This window comes from Pimephales promelas, chromosome 6 (assembly GCF_988280905.1).
Source record: "Pimephales promelas chromosome 6, fPimPro1.hap1.1, whole genome shotgun sequence".
Taxonomy (NCBI): Eukaryota; Metazoa; Chordata; class Actinopteri; order Cypriniformes; family Leuciscidae; genus Pimephales; species Pimephales promelas.
The window spans coordinates 9,243,742-9,264,368 of NC_142774.1; the positions used below are offsets into that span (position 1 = coordinate 9,243,742).

General features: G+C 38.3%; 1 protein-coding gene across 3 annotated transcripts in view; it reads right to left on the reverse strand.

Moving 5' to 3' along the window:
- The window catches only part of npnta (nephronectin a), a 47,505-nt gene extending 29,377 nt beyond the window's left edge, over nt 1-18,128 (reverse strand). Inside the window, exons 1-3 of one of the 3 annotated variants that reach the window (XM_039688726.2) lie at nt 17,806-18,128; nt 6,989-7,089; nt 1,454-1,504 (exon numbers count right to left, since the gene is read on the reverse strand). In XM_039688726.2, the coding sequence (XP_039544660.2) occupies nt 1,454-1,504; nt 6,989-7,089; nt 17,806-17,873 (220 nt within the window). In that variant the 5' untranslated portion in view covers nt 17,874-18,128. The remainder of the gene's footprint in view (nt 1-1,453; nt 1,505-6,988; nt 7,090-17,805) is intronic. The other 2 variants (XM_039688745.2, XM_039688754.2) reach the window with 2 other exon arrangements.
- Nucleotides 18,129-20,627: the final 2,499 nt, after the last annotated feature.

The window sequence follows — 20,627 nt, forward strand, 5'->3', positions numbered from 1 at the left end:
TTTCTCAATCCTGTTACTGAAAATCATGTGTAATTTAAAAAGCAAGTTTGGAAGCATGTCAAATAATTCATTTGTTTTCCCCACAAGAAAATGTTTATTTTAAAGAAATTGTTGGTTATATGTTCAAAAAAGTTGATATTTGTGCCAATAAAACCACTATTAAAGCAAGGTGTATTTTGATAAAAAACCCCACAAAAAAAAAAACCCCACAAAAAAAAAAACACAAAGGCATTTTTTTTCATTTTAAAGATGACCAAAGTTTATTATTTTTTAATTAATTCATTAAATAATTGTACAAATGGGCCTAACAAAACTGATAACAATGATAAATGGTTTAATTTGATTTTTTTTAGAAAAAGGAAAAAAAAAATAGTAACAGGACTGAAAGTAACAGGATTAGGTTTTTTGAGCAAAAAGTTATCAAATAAATGGCATATGGCCACATAGCATTGATGCTAATAGCGTGAGGACACTGAGCCATTATTTATCTAAAATATTACATCAAATGTTTTTTCTTTTTTCACTTTAAAGCAGTTTGGATATAAAGTAACACAACAATGCAAGAAAAATCCGATTTCTGCAGGATTTTAATCATAATATTTCACGGTAAAGTTTAGAGATAAAGAGTTGGGACATGCAGATAATACTATTTTTTTTAGTGTTCTGTGTCGTTTTTATTAATGATTTTAATCATTAATGTTTTTAATCAGGTTTTAAATTTGTAGTTAGCTTAATGTGCATGACATTTTGCTTAATAATAAAATATATTTTAGAGTTAATTTTCATGCAATTTTATACATATAATGTCCTGGGGACAGAAATGTCACTGCAGATATTTTCCAGATCTCTAGCCGACATATTACAGACGTACATGTGCCATCTGAAAAAATGATATTAAATGTTAACTTTAACATTTAGAATTTTTTCTTCTTTTATATTTCAGTTTTATTTATACACACTAAAAAATTTATACCACTACAATGTCACATCATAAATGTCTCTACAGGACAACTAGATAGCTAATCAAGTAGTTAAAATGTTTGTTGTTGTTTTTGCTTTGGACGTGTTATCCATAGAAGCCAATAAAACAAAGATACGCATGAGATTTAGCTGTACTGCTCAAATGGGAGATGCCAGTTTAAATCTGGTTTCCATCTTCCATCATTCTGTGTTAAAAGGCCAAAAACACCCTTGATGTGAGATCCTTTGAGGCTGACGTGGGGGAACAAACAAAATATGAATATAAACAGTGATATCCAAATATCCTGGAGGGTCCAGATATTCAAATGGAAGCAGGAGCAGGTGTGAAGTGTTCGCAGGATATCAGGATATTCTCAAAGGAGGAGTGCACGCGGGGGACTATAAATAAACGGGAACTCGGTATTCAGCGGATGCGTGTTCTGAATGACGCTCAGGCAAGATGATTGCAAAGGAAATATGATGTGGTGCTAACCTTGGGGTTGGCACCTTATCCCGATTACTCTGCGGGTTAAGACGTAGAGGGCTGCAAAACAAACAGCCAGACAGAAAAAAAAGAAAAAAAGAAGGAAGCTTCGTCTAAATGTGAGATGAAAACATTACATGGGAGCCATGCTGATGATGGACAAGCATTATAAACGCAACACATACAATACACACACAGATTAAAGATTAAAGTCTCTCACATTTCATGTGGTGATAAGAACTTTTTAAGTGACATTTACGGTTCAAGATACATTTAGAATAAATTCACAGGAATAAATGTTTTCCACGATATTACTGTGAATGGACATATTGTTACGACGAAGTACAAAAATATCAACGCTTAAACTGTTTCCAAAGTATAAAAAAAAGACGACGGTCCACAAAAACAGAGTTTCACTCCTCTAGTTCCTATGTTCTCTTGCCCAGGCAGAGGGCAGCCTCAATAACAAAGGTTTCTTTGCAGTTCCTCAGTCACACAGCTTCACACACACTCCCCTGTGAACTACTGATGCTCAAACATTTTGAGAAACATTTTGCTGAGCTGGTATTTTAAGAGCAGCTTAGGAACAGGATAGTTGGGTGTTGCAGATGTTCAACTATTAAATCCCCCTTGTCCTGCATGACCTCAATGGTCCTCATGTGGGCCAATTACTTCAAATTAAATGATGCTTTAAACTACAGAAGTGACGACTCTCAGAGCTAACATTACCCTTCAAAAGATACCAATACACTTTGCGTTTGAACTGTAATGAAGATATATTAAAGGGGTGGTTTACTGCTTTTTTTTTCTTTGCATGATTGTGTTTATGGGTTGCAATATAACATGTATTTGTGTTTTTTCTTTTATAAAAAGTCTTTTTTTTTCATAAATTTTACCTTTATTGTAAGCTGCTATCTCTTCTGTCATTTGAACGACCGGTTTACTTCCTGATTCTATGAAACCACTCCCTCAGAAACAGGCAGTGGGCTCAGATTGGTTAGTTTGGGCCGGTGTGTTGTGATTGGCTAAACTGAGTAGTGCACATTGTCCGGATACTTCACGCCCATTACCTTTACGGGCGAAGTTGCATGTGTTGTCAACGCATTCTCATCCTTTAGCGTCATATGACGCTATATGACAAAACGACGAAATACTACGCACATGGCACCCGTTATCGTTAATATAACACGCGCTGTGATGGGTAGGTTTAGGTGTGGGGTAGGGTAGTCTCATATTAACGCTTAGGATTTATGACGCCTTGGGTTCGAATGTTATATTAACACTAGAACGGCCACAACGGTCATTTTGACCGTTTTGAATTTTATATCTACAATAACTTTGTTGAAAAAAATAATAAAATCCTGCTGGTACCTGACTTTTCCTAAAATTGTCTGTATTTTCATTTAAAATGCTTTTCATATAAATTAAGTTACGTAAACGTAAGGCAAAACAAAAAAAAATGAACATATTTACCTATTTCGGCCATAGACGGTCATATTGACCGCACTGAATTTTGCGGTATTTTTTGGTTAAATATCCCGCGGTTGATCGTGTTCTCTCTCAACTGTCAACAGAAAGGTCTGTCCGGTCACCTCTGTAGCAGTGTTTGCTATAATATTTATAGTTTGCTAATGTATTTCTACATTAGTTGTTGATCAGAAATAAACAAATAAAACCAGACTATAGTTATCTATAATACTTACGTTATCTATAGGCTATATAGCCTATATATATATATTGCAAGGCTAAAATGTCTAAAATGAATGAGCGAATTAGTAGGAACATGACTCGAACCATGGCCGTGGAGATGCTTCAGAACTTGACGAGTGATTCGGATGCAGGGGAACAATCGGAGGTGGAAAGTGATAGCGACGTTCCCTGGGTGCAAGTTAACATTTTCTCCTCATCAGAGAGTGATTCAGAGTCAGAGTCCACATCAAGGGAAAAGAGACGGCTGCTATCATCAGACACGGCGGATCCAGATGTTCCGTTCATGTCGGATGATCCTGGTGAGCGCTGCTGCCCCGTCCTGCGCTGTTTGTTTTGCTTCATGGGCTGTTCACTAGTTCTGCTAGTCCTATTTTTATTAGCCTATTGACCGCTTCGCAAATCGTCACTATCTAACATTTTCGTCATAGTTTTTGTCATTCAAACCTAGTTTTTATTTAGTTATCGTCTCGTTTTCGTCTTTGAAAAAATGTGGTTTACGAAAATAATTACGAAAATTATTCGTCAACACTGTTTTGAATCTAACGGTCAAAATGACCGTTTGTGGCTGTTCTAGTAGTTTTGGAATTCTGGCACTTCTAGTGTTAACGATAAAGGGCGCCATGTGCGTAGTATTTCGCCGTTTTGTCATATAGCGTCACATCTGACGCTAAAGGATGAGAACGGGCTCGTGTTGTTCCTGTCAAATGTACATAATGGTGTCGATACTGCAGTATGAGCCAGAATCAGACCCAGAAAGCGGCGACGAAGAGAGACAAGCAGAACCTCACCACACACGGATCTTACAAAACGTTTCTGAATGGTAATTTGCCTATATTTTTTTTAACTTGATACACGTTTGTCTTACACAAAATAGCATCGAACTAACTTGCTACTTTATACACAAACAGCGTTGGCATTTTGGTCAAATCGAAAAATAACGTCATAAAGTATATATATATATATATACATGACAAATACATTTACAAACATAGTACATATACAAATTCAGGTCTAAAATGTTTGTACGCGTTTTTCGTAGACACGAAATAGCATAACTAAGTGGCTAAGTGACGTTACGTCTGAAATACATGTAAAATGATTAAGTCTTACTTACAGGTTGTGGCCCAACAACTGCTGCCTCTGGTTTGAAAGTTGGAACTGCTTCATGTTTTAGTAACAGTTTCTTGTTGAATCCGGCATTGAATTCGTGGAGGTTCTGGAAGCTGTTTTACGATTGAGCTAAATTACGATTGTAATTTTTAGGAACATAATCAAACATAAATTGTATCCATTGTTGACGAACTACAACGTCCGTGGGAAGCCCAAACACAGAAGACCTGACAGCTTGGTGAACATAACACACTTTCGACGAGCCGCAGAAATATGGCCATGCCCTTTTTTGCATATTCCGGAGGGAGGGTTGATGGAAATGTGTGGGTTAGTGACGTCAAAAACCCGTTGTAGTCCCAATTGAGTTGTTTTTGTTGGCATTAAACTTCCTGATTTTTAAAAGACGATATCTCTGCTTACATTGAACGTTCAGCGCTGCAACCTTGCAGATACCGTTCATGTACCAACAGCAACAAAACAGTGAAATTTCAACAGTGAAATCACAATCAACCACCCCTTTAATGTTGACTGCCTGTCCTCAAGCACTTGCAGTACACATGCTTTACTGTAACTATGATTTTGCACTTTTCATAACCTGAGGGATGAGGCGAAATGATCTTCGTTGGTAATCCACACAATCCCATGAAAGCTGTTGATAGAGCTTAACTTGTATTGAACCTGGAACGTTCCTTTAAAATTCAGCTTTTAGAGGGAGAACGAGAGAGATTACAGTCCGAGATGTGTCCTGAAGCTTGAGATAGATATTTCTCGTGAAGGAACCTCATCAAAATTCATCCTCAGCTGGAGATCTTGTTAACTCTAGATGATTAGGTTGTTGTGATTGGGGAATCTAATTTCGTCTGTGAGGTATATCCCTAATCACGAATTCAGCCCACGAAACCGAGGGCTGCCCCCTAAACCAGCTGTTTTGAGAAAGTCAAATATTGCAGCTTCATGTTCCCGTTATTGAGGTGTGAATGGAGCCAGATATGACTGCGGCGACTAACAAAACCTTTGACTGGATGGATATTTGAAAAGCATTTCTGAGCTGGGCACTTCACTTTCCCTGAGGACTCGGTGTTCAGGGATGCATTTATTACAGCAATGTGCATCTTCACCCAGTATGAACACCGACCGGCCAAAACAAAACGCAGCAATCTCATCAAACACATGAGATGCAGGGATCCCGTAATCAGTCACGATGGAGCCCTCAACACACGCTTTCTATTCTCTGACAAAATTGCGAGTTCAACCGCTGGCTGACTTGCCGTCCGTGATTGAGAACAGAATCGGTTTGTTTACCGCCCATCGTGCATATTTATTTACTTCAAATCACCGTTTTCAGCACGTATAATACAGTCTTTGTTGAGCAAAATGCGCAATTTGCAAAGGCGTACCTCGCCCACTTGAAGTGTGAGAGACATTTGCACACACAGTCACATTGCTCTGTTACAAAATACGGTATAAAGACGAAACGGTGACGATCTACTAGAAGCACAAGCATTAGTTTTTGGAGCCCCTCAGCATGTGACCCGGGTGAACTGTAATTCTTTGGCAAAGGCAACAGCTGGGCTATCATGTGCACAAGCCATGCAGAGAATCTTGCATTTGTCAGGCTGCCCGATACATTGTGCCAGCATAATACTGTCATGCATCACAAAGTAGCCCATGAATCAGCGCTATAGGCTTGTTCCATTTTTTGATACGGTCAAACATTTGTTCAGAAGCATGGCATATCTTTTTTAGATTTGTAGCGAACATATGGCAGCTGATAAATGAAGCATAAGACGCTATTAATATGAGCAGCGGGAGCACATCCTCAGATTCCATGATAACGCAATAAAATGAGCTTATCCGTACTTGAAGATCATTACGTGATTAATGTGGTGTAAGATTTGAGAGGCATCATCACTTCTAGTGCGAGATGAATGCATTTATATGGATCCCACATTACAGATCTGCATAATCCATGCTTGATCCAACAAAAGGTATTGTGGGTAATACAATGGCTGGAAGTGATCAAATTAGACTTGATTTATCATATATACGTACATTATACTGTGTATATATATTTAGAGCAGCAATTTATTTAATGTTCTTTACTTTTCCCTATTATTGTACAGCACGTATTATTGTTGTGCTTTCTCAATGAATGATTGGACTTTTTAGACCTCAAACTAATCCTGCAGGAATGTGGTGCTGTTGCAGCAGCAAACTACTCGTTGTACCTTTTAATTATTCCAAATGACTGAACCACATAATATTGGGTGTCATGCAGAATATCTCAAAGACAAAGCAGACATCCGGAAGGCTTATCGTTGCGAATAGACCAGTTAGTAAGCATGAAATCCAGAAGCATTATTTCCCAAGACATGGTCTTGCTTATTTTCAGCCATCATATTCTACCACTACTGTGAAGTCACCAGTTCATTATACAGTATTTGGAGGAATCAAATGGATCCTGCAATCAAATCAAATCAGCATCTAAAACTTAAAATTCCATTAAGAGTAAAAGACTTAAAAGAGTATTGACAATAGAAATTCAGTTTTCGCTAAGCTATTCAAATGAATTTGAAATATGGTAGCAACTCCAATGAACTGGTGACTTGCTGTCAGGTGTTGTTAAGTGTCAGAAGAAGGTTAAAGTAGCATGGAGGTCTAGAAGCCATTAAGCGCCCCCCAACCCCCCACAGCACTGTTCACCCTATAGCAGCAGTTACTCACGCTGGCACTGGCCCCAGGAGACTCGCGTCCAGCCCCAGCAGCAGTCCACCCGAGCGCCGTATCGACACAGCCCATTGGACGAGGACATCTGTCTGGGCCACCTATCAGGAGACAGTTTGATCAGATCTTGGCCAATCACTGCACAGAAGACAGTTAAGCGAGTGACAAATAACATCAAATAACATAGTACATAGCTTTAGTATCTATCCATCCATCCATCCATCCATCCATCCATCCATCCATCCACTCTATCTATCTATCTATCTATCTATCTATCTATCTATCTATCTATCTATCTATCTATCTATCTATCTATCTATCTATCTATCTATCTATCTATCTATCTATCTATCTATCTACCCATCCATCTATCCATCCATCTATCTATCCATCCACTCTATCTACCATCTATCTATCTATCTATCTATCTATCTATCTATCTATCTATCTATCTATCTATCTATCTATCTATCTATCTATCTATCTATCTATCTATCTATCTATCTATCTATCTATCTATCTATCTATCTATCTATCTATCTATCTATCCATCCATCCATCCATCCATCCATCCATCCATCCATCCATCCACTCTATCTATCCATCTATCCATCCATCCATCCATCCATCCATCCATCCATCTATCTATCTCTCCATCCATCCATCCATCCATCCATCCATCCATCGGTAGGCCTGCCTAAGTCAATCTAAGCCCATGAATCTGTAGATTCATGATTCTAACACATTTGCAATTCATGAGGTAACATCTATTGTTTCAGTTTTTACTGTTGACTTATCCATTGCATCAGTCAGCCAGTGACGTGTTATCTATATTCACAAAGCTTTCGTTGTACTCAGTGACACAGGTGCTGCAGATAAGAGAACTGTGAGTTATCACTCTTCCACCAGAGGCAGATCTTCTCATTTGGTGATGCTGGATGCACACACAGCGCAGAGATCAGATGAAGTCTGTCTGTACTTATGCTAGAGGGAAGTTATGAAAAAATAAGGGTGTTTTTAGAAAAATATATGTTACATGACCCAACAATGTGAGTGAACAAGACAGATTTTTGGAAAACATCATTCTTGGAAACAACAGGGAAGGCCGTTTCAAACCGATTTTCCATAAAATGGAAAATAAAGGTACAGCTGAAGTGCTTTTGAATCAGAGAGTTTCTTGGCAGTGCACACCAGGATTACAAATCTCTTTTTTTTCCACCAGCAGAGCTCCAAATGTTTTTGTGAAGAAGTAAAACCATTTAAGGTCTATGAAAATAAGCAAAAGGGAATGAACACAGGTCAAATGACGTCATGTAAATGGATCATCGTGGGTAATAGATACAGGGAAAGCACAGAGCACAATCTAAAATTAAACTTCTACTCAAAATGGCTGACTGTATTTAAACAGTGAACAGAAAACAAGAAAGAAAATAAACGGAGCTAATCATAAATCAAATATTAACATTCTCTATATTTGTTAAATAACTTTAATTAAAAAAAAAACCAGATAAGATGATTTGTTTTTGGTAACCCTTACATACATACATACACATATACACAGTGATACTCTATTTTCAAGGATTACTTGATACATTATAAATGTCTTTATTGTATTTCACCTTGAATAAAAAAACACGGACATATCTCAAAAAGTTGCATGTGTTGTATTATGCATACTGTAAGTGCAGGAAACTATTGTGAATTTCAGCCGCACGGTCACTGTCCTCTTCAGTTAGTCTGGATCGTAAGGCAGTGAAAATGCTAATGTGGCCACTACGGCTGCCAGTCACTCCAGTAAGAAAGTGTGATGGTGGCACTAAATGAGAGTGACAGGCTGAAGGGGAAATGTTTGCGTGTGCAGCTCGGAGAGGGGAAGGAGACGGCTCTAAAGACACAGGGCGCATGCTAAGAGGATTGAGTCCGAGCTCCTGCCTGTCACTCTGCTATATCTTACCTGAAACACACATTTAATCACAAACACACACACAGAAACTGGCCGGACTCACCGTGTTCCAACACAATCATCTCTGTATGCGTTAAAACATCACTTCTAACTCACTACAAAGATGCTGGGTGCAGAATACATCACATTTTGCAATGGCTCCCAGGGTTGAACATGTTTTTCAATTATATTTTGTCTTCATTTTTAAAAAGTAAGAATGTAGACTGCACACATAAACATAATGAGACCATATCGTCATATTCAGTCATGCTGCTATACTTCTTTATTATTACTATTTATTTAACTAACACAGTAACATGGTTTATTTTCATTTAGCTGACCATGACCCTATCAGAACAGAAATGAGTTAAGAACAACAATGTCTGTCATAAAAAATGAAAGTGAGGGATCATAATTCATACTAACATTCACTAAGCATCCTTATGGTTGCTCTCCAGATAGGCGGAACACCAAATATGTTAGTTGGCTCTGATTTTGTCTTTTCACAAAATATTTGACTTTCAGGGAGGACAGAAAAAAATGCTGTGAAAGCTTTTTAGAAAATGGAAAGCTTATATTATAACAATAAGATGCTTTGGTTTTGTTTTTAGCCTCTACTAGAAAAGGTTTTCATGCTTTAACAAATTAAAAACACTATTTTTCACATATTTTACAATGTTGCTGCAACTCTCTTCCCAGTCTGTCAGTAAAACTGTTTAGTTACGGTCTATATGAAGCCCCTCCTTCTGACTGTACGCGTTCACACCGGACGCCGAATTAACGCGGCACGAATTGACACCAAATTTTTGATTTTTCAACTCGGGCGGCAGACGCGAATTTGCGTCAAACGCGTGAATGCACAAATAGCACTAACTAAATCATTCGCGTTTAACGCACCAGACGCTCAATTCGCGCCATTCGCGCAAACTTGACGCGCGAATTAGGCGTATTCACGTCTACCGCGTCGCAGGAATTTTTTAAGCGTGTTACGGGCCTTTGCTTTGATTTAAAATCGAAATCATTCACGCCTGATGCACTATTCGTGTCCGGTGTGAACGCACCATGAAAGAGCTCTGATTGGCCGGCTGGACCAGTGTGTTGTGATTGGTCAAGCGCTTTAAGTGGAAATGTCCAGCCCGTTCTCATCCTTTAGCGTCACATAGAACGCTATATGACAAAACGGCGCTATACTACACACACACTACGCACATCGCACCCTTTATCGTTAATATTCACGCAAACCCAAGGCATCATACTGTAAATCCTTTAGCTTAATATGAGACTACCCTACCCTACCCCACACCTAAACCTAACCATCACAGCGCGTGTTATATTAACGATAACGGGTGCCATGTGCGTAGTACAGCGTCGTTTTGTCATATAGCGTTCTATATGACGCTAAAGGATGAGAATGCGTTGAAATGTCACGCCACTTACTGTACCATATAAAAATGAGTTTCAACACACCACTAACTGAATCAACCTTGCTAATTTTTTTTGCGTTTTCCATTTAAATGAGGGATATTTGTCTTGTTCGTAAAGAAAAAAAAAGACTACAACTGAGGCGTTTCAGGGAATTCAGAAACAGTGCGCACTGATATAGAGAATAGAGAGTGACTTTGTCAAGTGATGTCAAAAAGCAAATAAGCCCTCTTTAACATAAAAGAAAGCAAGAAAGAACCAAATAGAGGGAGGGGGAGAAGGGCAATGAGAGAAAGACAAATCTCCTCATGTGTAGCGCTTGCCCCACCAGACACAAGTGAATACGTGCCAGTCAGCAATCTGCAAAATCTGGGCCCGATCCAAAGAGACACCAAACTGAGAGAGAGAAAGAGAGAGAGCGTCGCCCAGCGAGAAACCGGCGCCACATTCACTGAGGTAACAAGTCTGTCACAACAAATCTCACATCCACCTGAGTAAGTGTCTTTCCTCACCTTGTTAAAGATGCAGCCATTACACAGTTTCAATTTCCAGCTCAATCCGGCATTAGTGGATTACACATACGACAAATATCTACATAATGCAATTCTGTCCCGGCTGCTCAAAGGAGGCAACCGGGTCACAAAAATTAGACGTAGATGCCTTTATCTCTATGCCCTGCACATTTGAGTCATGAAAAATTCATGCAATTCACATTTCTATTTGTCTGGAGCGGTCTGACACAATTCATGCGGCTCCGTAGTGAGTCTGCACATGTATATGAATGATGACATGTAGCGGGACTTGAGTGCAAGTGCAGGGGGGTTTAATTACAGCCCTTCACATTCCTCCACCACCTCCACAGACTGCCAGACAATTAGACACGAGCCTTTGAAACATGCGCTCGAGAGACTTGAGCTGTCTTCATTCCCCAGCCTCCATATAGAATATGTGCCTCTGGAGAATGACACACCGGTCAAGCAAAGTCCATCTCAATCAGAGCTAAGCAGCAATCACACGCAGTAGGTACAACTCTGAAATAAACGCGCCATGTGGTGGAAGGGACAGATTTAGGAATCTCTCACAGTTTCTGAGATGTTTATCAGTGTTTGAAGAGTTTTTCCAATGGTCAGCGCAGTTATAAAGCTGATGGGGTTGGAAATTTAGAAGTAGATTCAGAAAAAAAATACTGAAAATCCTAAAAAAAAAAAAAAAAAAAGAGTGGCAATTGAAAAAGAGCATTTTAGCATTGCAAGTGAAGTCACATTAGACTTCTTCCATTCATATGCATGCGATTGTGGGCGGGAGGAAATGCAGGCCAAAGTTTCAACTCTGGCCTGTGAATTTGCATTGAAAGAAGATGGTTGACCAATTAAGAATCGAAAAATGTCACAGATTAAACATTTGCCTCAGTAAAAATCCAAAGCTGCATTTGCTTCAAGTGTTTCCGGGAAATTGGAATAAACAATACATTTTACTCCTTAAAACGCCCCGATTGTAGTCTTGAGTTTTCTTCCGGTAACGAACATGTCACAATATTCCTCATTTAAATATTTCCCGCCCAAGGCAAACGGAAAACAAAGGTGTGAAGCCTGGTTGAGTTAGGGGGTTATAGTAAGTGACCACTTGAAGCGGTTGACCAATCACAACACACTGCTCCAGCCAACCAATCAGAGCACAATGTGCTTATCAGAAGGAGCTTCATAGAGACAGGAACTAAACAGAGCGTTACTGATAGACTGAGAAGAGAGGTGCTGCAACAATGTAATGTGTTTTGTGAACATTTAGGCATGAAAACTACAGAGCCCCCAAAGGGACCTTTGCAAAAATAAAAATATACAGACTTTCACATGCTCACGAGAAACATGCTCCGTAGAAAACCTATTCTATTAGAGCCCAAAAAGAAAACCAAGAAAAGGTCATAATAAGTCCCCTTTAACATATTCAACTTATTATTTGATATTTTTAATTTTATTCTTAAAGGGGTCATGAACTGGCTTTTTAAAATTTGTTATATTGTTGTCTGAGGTCAACTTATGACATTCGCTTGATTTTTGCATTCAAAAACATCAAAATGAATAAGTAATATGCTATTTTGTATCCAAGTTTTGAGTCTAGCTGAAAAACGCTCGATTTTTTGGGGCGTCTCGCACTGAAGACTTGCAAGTAAACGCCCAGTTTTGCATATTATAATGAGTTTCAACTCACCCGTCGATGAACGTGGTTTGTTTTCAAAACGTCCAATGTTGTAAAATGGCAACCGGAATGATCCGCCCATACATGTTCGACGCAGAGTCCGTGTGTTGCACAATTCCTGTCCGATCCAATATAGACGGCACAGCACCGTTCTTTACTCTTAATTGGTCTGCAAATCCAATCTTGTTTACAAAACAATCCTCAGTGAAATGAAGCGAACAGACGGACGATGTTTTGGAACTGGAGCTGGAACGTCATTAAAAATAAAGTTTTAATCCAGAGGAAGCTTATGCAGCGACTGTCTTCTTCCACAACCAGGCACTGCACAATATTTTCTATTGCTCGTTAGCTCGATCTATGTTATTTAGCTATGCGTGTAATGCGCAAATCGGTGGGCGGGGCTAAACTGGCCGTGTTGAAGTAGGCGTTGATCTTCTTCTTCTGTTTTATCCTCTTTGACATCATAGTTCCCCACTTTGAAAAAGGCTGGTGTCAATAAAAGCTTTTATTGGACTAACAAGGACGTTTTTAGTTCTGAAACTTACAGGATATTCTTATAAAATGATGACCTCTTAGATGTCAAAAGCTCAAGGAACATTTGATTTCTCAGTTCATCACCCCTTTAACAACAAAAGCCTCAGAATGTGACAGCATATCTTGTTCCCCATATGTAATCATGATGAGTAGGGTGCATCTCATTTTCAACAGACGGACTGCCGGAGAGGGTCAAATCCAAACATTGAAAGTAATTTGACTACAGACCAGGTGACAAAGCATTTTCACTCAAATACTCATTCATTGGCCATGGAAGCTGACTCTGCCACTGCATGACAGCAAAGTCAGGCCTGGGGTCAAATTCTGCTCCCTGAGACAATTCAGATGATGAAATCAATTGTAAGACCACAAAGAGTGTCAACCGGACATGTGGACATAATTCAAGCCCTTCTGAACAGGCTTGTAGGGTTTACCCGGGGAGTAACAAAGCACTGTTGACAAAATATATAAGAACAATTAGAGATGCGGGGAATGTACATTCTGCTCCAGTGAGTGGGAACCCCCTGCTCAACAGTCCAAAACCCCATGTTGGAAGAGTTGAAAAAGTTAGAAACTTTAATGAGTCTGTCTGGAATTGATTACTCTTGTTATCAAGTCAGCCAATGACAAGCTGGCGGTTTAGCAGTGAGTCATCCCTCAGGTGTAGCACAAGCCATTAGACATGAGCTTAACGGCCCCTGCTAAGGGCCGGGATATAATGAATGAGCCCCTCACTGTGCTCTCACGCACTATATTCTCTCTGTGAATTTAGATCGGGGCAGTGAAGCAGGTTTATAAGCAGGGCAAATTGGCAAATAATGGCCCTGGTGACAAGCGAACTCCATCACGACCGAAATTAATAATGTGCGCCAACAGGTTAATGTACACGTTCATTACAGTGGGCAGCTCCCGCTCCTGAAATGCCAGCACAAGCCATGCCCTGAAGAAAACGCATCAATATCGTGTCTGTGAGTTACACAAACATTAAGCTTGTGATGTATGGGATGACAAAGAGAAGTTAGAATGCACAGAATGCAATGAATAACAGTCTTGACTAAATGAGTGTGCTAAGGTCATTTGGACAGATGACAAACAAGCACGCATTAGTTGTTCATTATGTCTCTAAAAGAGCGCTGCTAATGTTGTACCAAAAAAACTGTTACTAATGTCCCCCTAGCTGAGTACGGATGTGTTCGTGAAACCGCATCATAGCTGTGCTCTGCCTCTGGGCAACTCGCAATGATAAATAAGGGGAAAATGAAGAAGCAAAAGAACCAAGCTTGAATTTTAACACAAAAAATGCTTCTGCCAGTGAATACATTTCCAGTCCATTTCGAAGGACAGCTATTGCTCATCTTGCCAAAAGGAGAAAATGATTCCCAGCAGAGCGGAAGATAGAAGATGCCATAAAGATCACTGCGGGAGTTGAATTCACAAGTCCATACTTGGGTGGCCAGTGTCTCAGAGGAACACCCTGTGGGAACCGTGTGACTGTGACAGTGAATGGGAAGTGAGGCATTCACAACAATGACCAACCGGTAATTAGGCGATGCATACATAATACGTGACGTAATTTGGCGATGCATACTTAAAACATTAAGTAATTAGGCGATGTATACTTAATACATGACGTTCGATTTTCACGTTATTTAGGTGAGGGAAACTTAATACATGATGTAATTAGGCGATACATGTTACATGACGTAATTAAATGATGTATACTTAATACATTACTTAAATAGCCAACACATACTTAATATATGACATAATTAGACAATACTTGATACATGACGGAATTAGGTGATGCAAACCTCTTACATGACGTAAATAGGCGATGCATACATAATAAATGACATTAGGCGATGCATACTTGATACATGACGGAATTAGATGATGCATACTTGATAAATGACAGAATTGGATGATGCAAACTTCATACATGACGTAATTAGGCGATGCATACACAATACATGACTAATTAGGTGATGCAAACATAATACATGACATGATTAGGCAATGCATACTCAATACGTTACGTTAGACGTTATGTATTTAAGCGAGGCAAACTTAATACATGACATTAGGGGATGCATACTTGATACATGACGTAATTAGGTGATGCATAATACATGACGTAATTAAATGATGTATACTTAATACATTACTTAAACAGCCAACGCATACTTAATATTTGACTTAATTAGACAATACATACTTAACATATGACGTTAGGCGATGCATACTTGATACACAACGGAATTAGGTGATGTAAACTTCATACTGTAAATGACGTAATTAGGCGATGCATACATAATACATGACGTAAGGCGATGCATACTTGATACCTGACTGAATTAGATGATGCATACTTGATACATGACAGAATTAGGTGATGCATACATAATACATGATGCAATTAAATGATGTATACTTAATACATTACTTAAACAGACAATGCATACTTGATATTTGACATAATTAGACAATGCATACTTAATACATGCCGTTAGGCGATGCATACTTGATACACGACGGAATTATGTGATGCAAACGTCATACTGTAAATGACGTAATTAGGCGATGCATACTTGATACCTGACTGAATTAGATGATGCATACTTGACACATGACAGAATTAGGTGATGCAAACATCATGCATGACGTAATTAGGTGATGCAGACATAATACATGACTAATTAGGTGATGCAAACATAATACACGACGAAATTAGGTGATGCATACTTCATACATGACTTAAGTAGGCCAAAGCATACTTAAGTAAGCCAAAGCATACTTAGGCGATACATACTTAATACATGACTTAAGTTGGTAATGCATACATAATACATCACATAATTAGACAATGCATACCTAATACATTATGTAAGGCGATGCAAACTTACTATATAACATAATTGGTAGGCTTAATTAACAATACTTGAATGAGGTATCTGAGCATTCCATAATGAATGGTGTCATTCAACAATGCATGCTCAATAGGGATGAGTCATAAGCTCTGTTTTTAAAGAACTTTCTCCAAGTCACAGGAGAGATCAATGAGCCCCTCTAATAATGTCCCTGGAGCCATTCATTCTTGAAAGTCTCTCAGATTGCACCTTTTGGATATCTCTCTTATTTAGCACATCTTATTCAGCACATATTATTCAACAATCAATCTTACTAGCAGAGGGATTCATGAACAACACTGTGCCAGATTAGCAAGACCCTTAAAACGTGCAGACAGTGCAGTGCCAGGAACAGACAGAGAAACCTTGCCCTAAGGTATACTGAGCTACTTATACTAAAGCACATAGTTAATTTCAAGCATGGACATTCAATCCCCTTTAATCTCAATGAAGCTTTAAGCAGATTTGAATCTTTGGCACGTTTCTGTTCACCACATATTTCACATTACATGTTGGGGCACGAAACAACCGGGAGCATGTGCGCCGACTGTCCAAGAGGGAGAATAAATGATTCTTAAACACGATTTTGTTTTTAAACTCCCATTACACACAGTATTCAACACAGTTAGATAAGTTAAAGAATGAATGCTTTTAGCATTTGGGAAGATCTTTAGTGCAGCTGTAGACTGATGCAAGTTCACAAGTTCACCGTGCTGATTGACAACACAGTAACACAACACACACCAAAACCCGTCCTAAACTGAGCTGATGTCAACAGCACTAAACGTGAGGCTAACCTGTTATGCTTTCAGAAGCGTATTTATGACTCGACTTCTATAGAAATAAATCGTTAACACAAACATTGACTATATGAATTACTTGCAGTGTTTTTTAACGAGGGCTTTGAGCCAGAGGGGCGTCTGTGGCTTTAAACTTTACAGGACAGACAAAACACTTTGTTTTTGACCACATTTCAATCACCTGTATTATTAACCTTAAACCACAAACATTGCAACCACATGCATACTTACATGAATGAGTATTTAAGTAAAAAATGTATGGCATATGAAAAAAAATAAGTCGCCTTTTTGTTGCTTTATTCAATACAGTTTGATATCAGATAGGGATTTTTGCACCATTGGATAGAGCTCATCAAGACCTTTATTTTGATATAAAGAACTCATATTCGCCCAAAATGCCACTTGTGCCCCAAGCCTAATTTAGATTTTGTTATTAGTCAACCCTGTTACCAGCAACTTCCTCAAAAACATTTCGAAAATTATACATATAGTAAAAAATAAACAAAATAAAAACAGTGTCATAATGGGATCGTTATACATGGACGTTGACTCCTTAAGCAAAAGTGTCTCATGGTTTTTATCTCATTCTTTTTTCGAAGCTTGTCAGGGGATGATCTTAAGCAGCCCTGTTATCACGATTTCTTTACATAATACAACGACTTATTCAAAAGTGGATGTTTGAAGAATTATCAGCATTAAAATTTCTTTCTAATAAACACACTGTAGTGTTTTGATCTTGAACATAATAATGCCTAAATTAACTTAAAATTGTCAACTCTGTTACCTTTGTTATGAACCCAGTATCTAGCCCATATGTATTATATTGCATTTTGCCTGAGATGCAATTTATTAATTCTTAAAAGACATTGAATGTTCAAAATCTTAAAGCAGTTTAGTTTATATTCATCTTAAAAAAAAAACCAGAACCATAAAATGACTCTTAAAACAAACTCTCACGCTCTACCAAAACTCTTAACATCACATTGATACAGTCGTCTAGACGTTTAACTGCCGTCTCACCTGCCATCGAAGTCCGCGCTCACTCCGAACCAGCAGGTCCAAATCAGCATGAACTTTATGATCCACATCTCCTTGCGTGTACGCTGCGTATATCCAAACGCCGCCGCTGGTTTCTGCTGTTTAAATGGAAATAATGGTGATGGTTAGGTCCGTCAATTTTCAAAGCTACGAAGCGGGTCGAGCAGAATGCGTTGACTGCTGTTCATGCACGAGACACCGGCAGAGTCTCTGTCTGCGCTCCGCTCTTTCTGTGGAGAACCGTGGACTGGAGGAGCGCAGAGTCGGTGCGCTCAGCACTCTCTCTCTATCTCTCTCTACACACACTGAATGAGAACTGCGCGCCCAATAAGGAGGGACGGGAACGCTTATACATACCATAGCAAACCAATGCACATTCGAGTGAACATACTGTTTATATGAACAGTATGAGTTTATAGGGCCATTTAGACTATATGCACATAGAAAATATTTACTCACACACAAACACACATAAACGCATATTTCAAGCCTTTTTTTGTTATAATTTTGATGATTACGGTTTTCATAAGCTGTAAGCTGCAATCATCAAAATTATAACAAATAAAGGCTTGAAATATCTCACTATGATACACACCGGTAAAAAGTTTTATATCGGTAAGATATTTTATGTCTTGGTTTTATGCTCACCAAGGCTGCATTATTTGATAAGATGCTCAAGGAACATTTATGATTATTATCCATGTTGAAAACAGTTTTTTTTTTACATTTTTATTTCAGGATTCTTTGATGAATAGAAAGTTCAAAAGAACAGAATTGATCTGAAATGGAAAGCTTTTGTAACATTAATCACTACCTTTCAAAAGTTTGGGGTCAGTAAGGATTTATTTTTTATTTTGGGGGAAAGAAATAAGAAAATACTTTTATTCATCAAGGATGAGTTAAATTGATCAAAAGTTACAGTAAAGACATTTATAATGTTAGAAAAGATTATATTTTAAATAAATGCTGTTCTTTTGAACTTTCTATTCATCATAGAATTTTGGGGGGAAATGGTACACAACTGTTTTCAACATTGAAAATAATAATTTATGTTTTTTGAGCATAAAATCAGCATATTAGAATGATTTCTGAAGGATCATGACACTGAAAACTGATGTGGAATCAGCAACAGTAATGATGTTGAAAATTCAGCTTTCAAATTACATTTTTAAATATATTAAAATAGAAAACAGTAATTTTAAATTGCCATAATGTTTCACAATATTACTGTTTGTCATTTTTTATTAAATAAAGCAGCCTTGGTGAGCAGAAGAGACTTCATTTAATAACATAAAAAATCTTACTGATCTAAAACTTTTGACCGGTAGTGTGTGTGTGTATATATACTGTATATATATATATATATATATATATATATATATATATATATATATATATATATGCATGTATATATATATACTTTGCATGTAATGAGTCTATACAATATATTAGTTTCACCTTTTGAATTACTGAAATAAATTAACTTTTGCATGAGTTTTTTGAGTTTCACCTGTATATACGCTAGCCTACATATTTTATATATAGTATTATATATGATAAGAAATCACTGGTAAAGGTTTTTGCAGACAGGAGGGCACCTGCTTTTGTCGTGTAAAACTGCTGGAAGGAAGATTTATGGTTCAAAGTCATCACTTGAGTTTCAGGTCTCAAGGAGTCGTGTGCAGGGTTACGTCTCATTTTTAGTTTCCATTTCCATTGGGTAAACACTTAGAAATGCAAGTATGCCAGATGCCATCTATATCTGGTCTCATCTCAAATCAGTCACATTCGGTGATATCTTCATGCTCTACTCTTTAACTAAAGTGCTATATTCCAGGGAAAATAAGGAAACAGATCATGTTTCAATAGTAAGATATTGAAAAAGTCGCCTTTAAAAGTGTTACTGTGCGCAGCTTGTTGGAATACATTTACACCCCATTCCATTGTTCTGCTTAAATACTATTTTGTGAAACATGCACTCACCGGCCACTTTATTAGATATACCTGTTCAACTGCACATTAATGCAAATATCTAATCAGCCAATCACATGGCAGAAGCTCAATGCATTTAGCCATTTAGAAATGGCCAAGAAGATCTGCTGAAGTTCAAACTGAGTATCAGAACAGGAAAGAAAGGGGATTTAAGTGACTTTTTTTGTGCCAGACGAGCAGGTCTGAGTATTTTAGAAATCCAGAGAGAATATCAAGTGCAGTTCAGTGGATGAAAATGCCTTCCTGATGCCAGAGGTCAGAGGAGAATGACCAGACTGGATTGAGCTGATAGAAGGGCAACAGTAACTCAAATAAGCACGCGTTACACCCGAGTTCTGCAGAAGAGCGTCTCTGAAAATGCTGAACTTTGAAGCAGAAGAGCTTCAGTGGCAAAACACACACACCAGTGACTTTCCTGTGAGGCGACAACAGGAAACTGAGGCTACAATTCACACGGGCTCACGAAAATCAGACATTAGAAGATTAGAAAAACGTTGCCTGGTCTGATGAGTCTTGATTTCTGACATTCATACATTGGCATAAACAATAAAAGCATGGATCCATCCTGCCTTGTATCAGCAGTTCAGGCTTCTACTGGTGTGATGGTGGAGGAGATTTTCTTGGCACACTTTGGGCCTTTTAGTACCAATTGAACATCGATTAAACGCCACAGTCTATCTAAGTATTGTTGCTGACCATGTCCATCACTTTATGATCACAGTATATCATCATCTGATGGACACTTTCAGCAGGATGATGAGCCATCATAAAGCTCAAATCATCTCAAACATGACAATGAGTTCACTAAACTC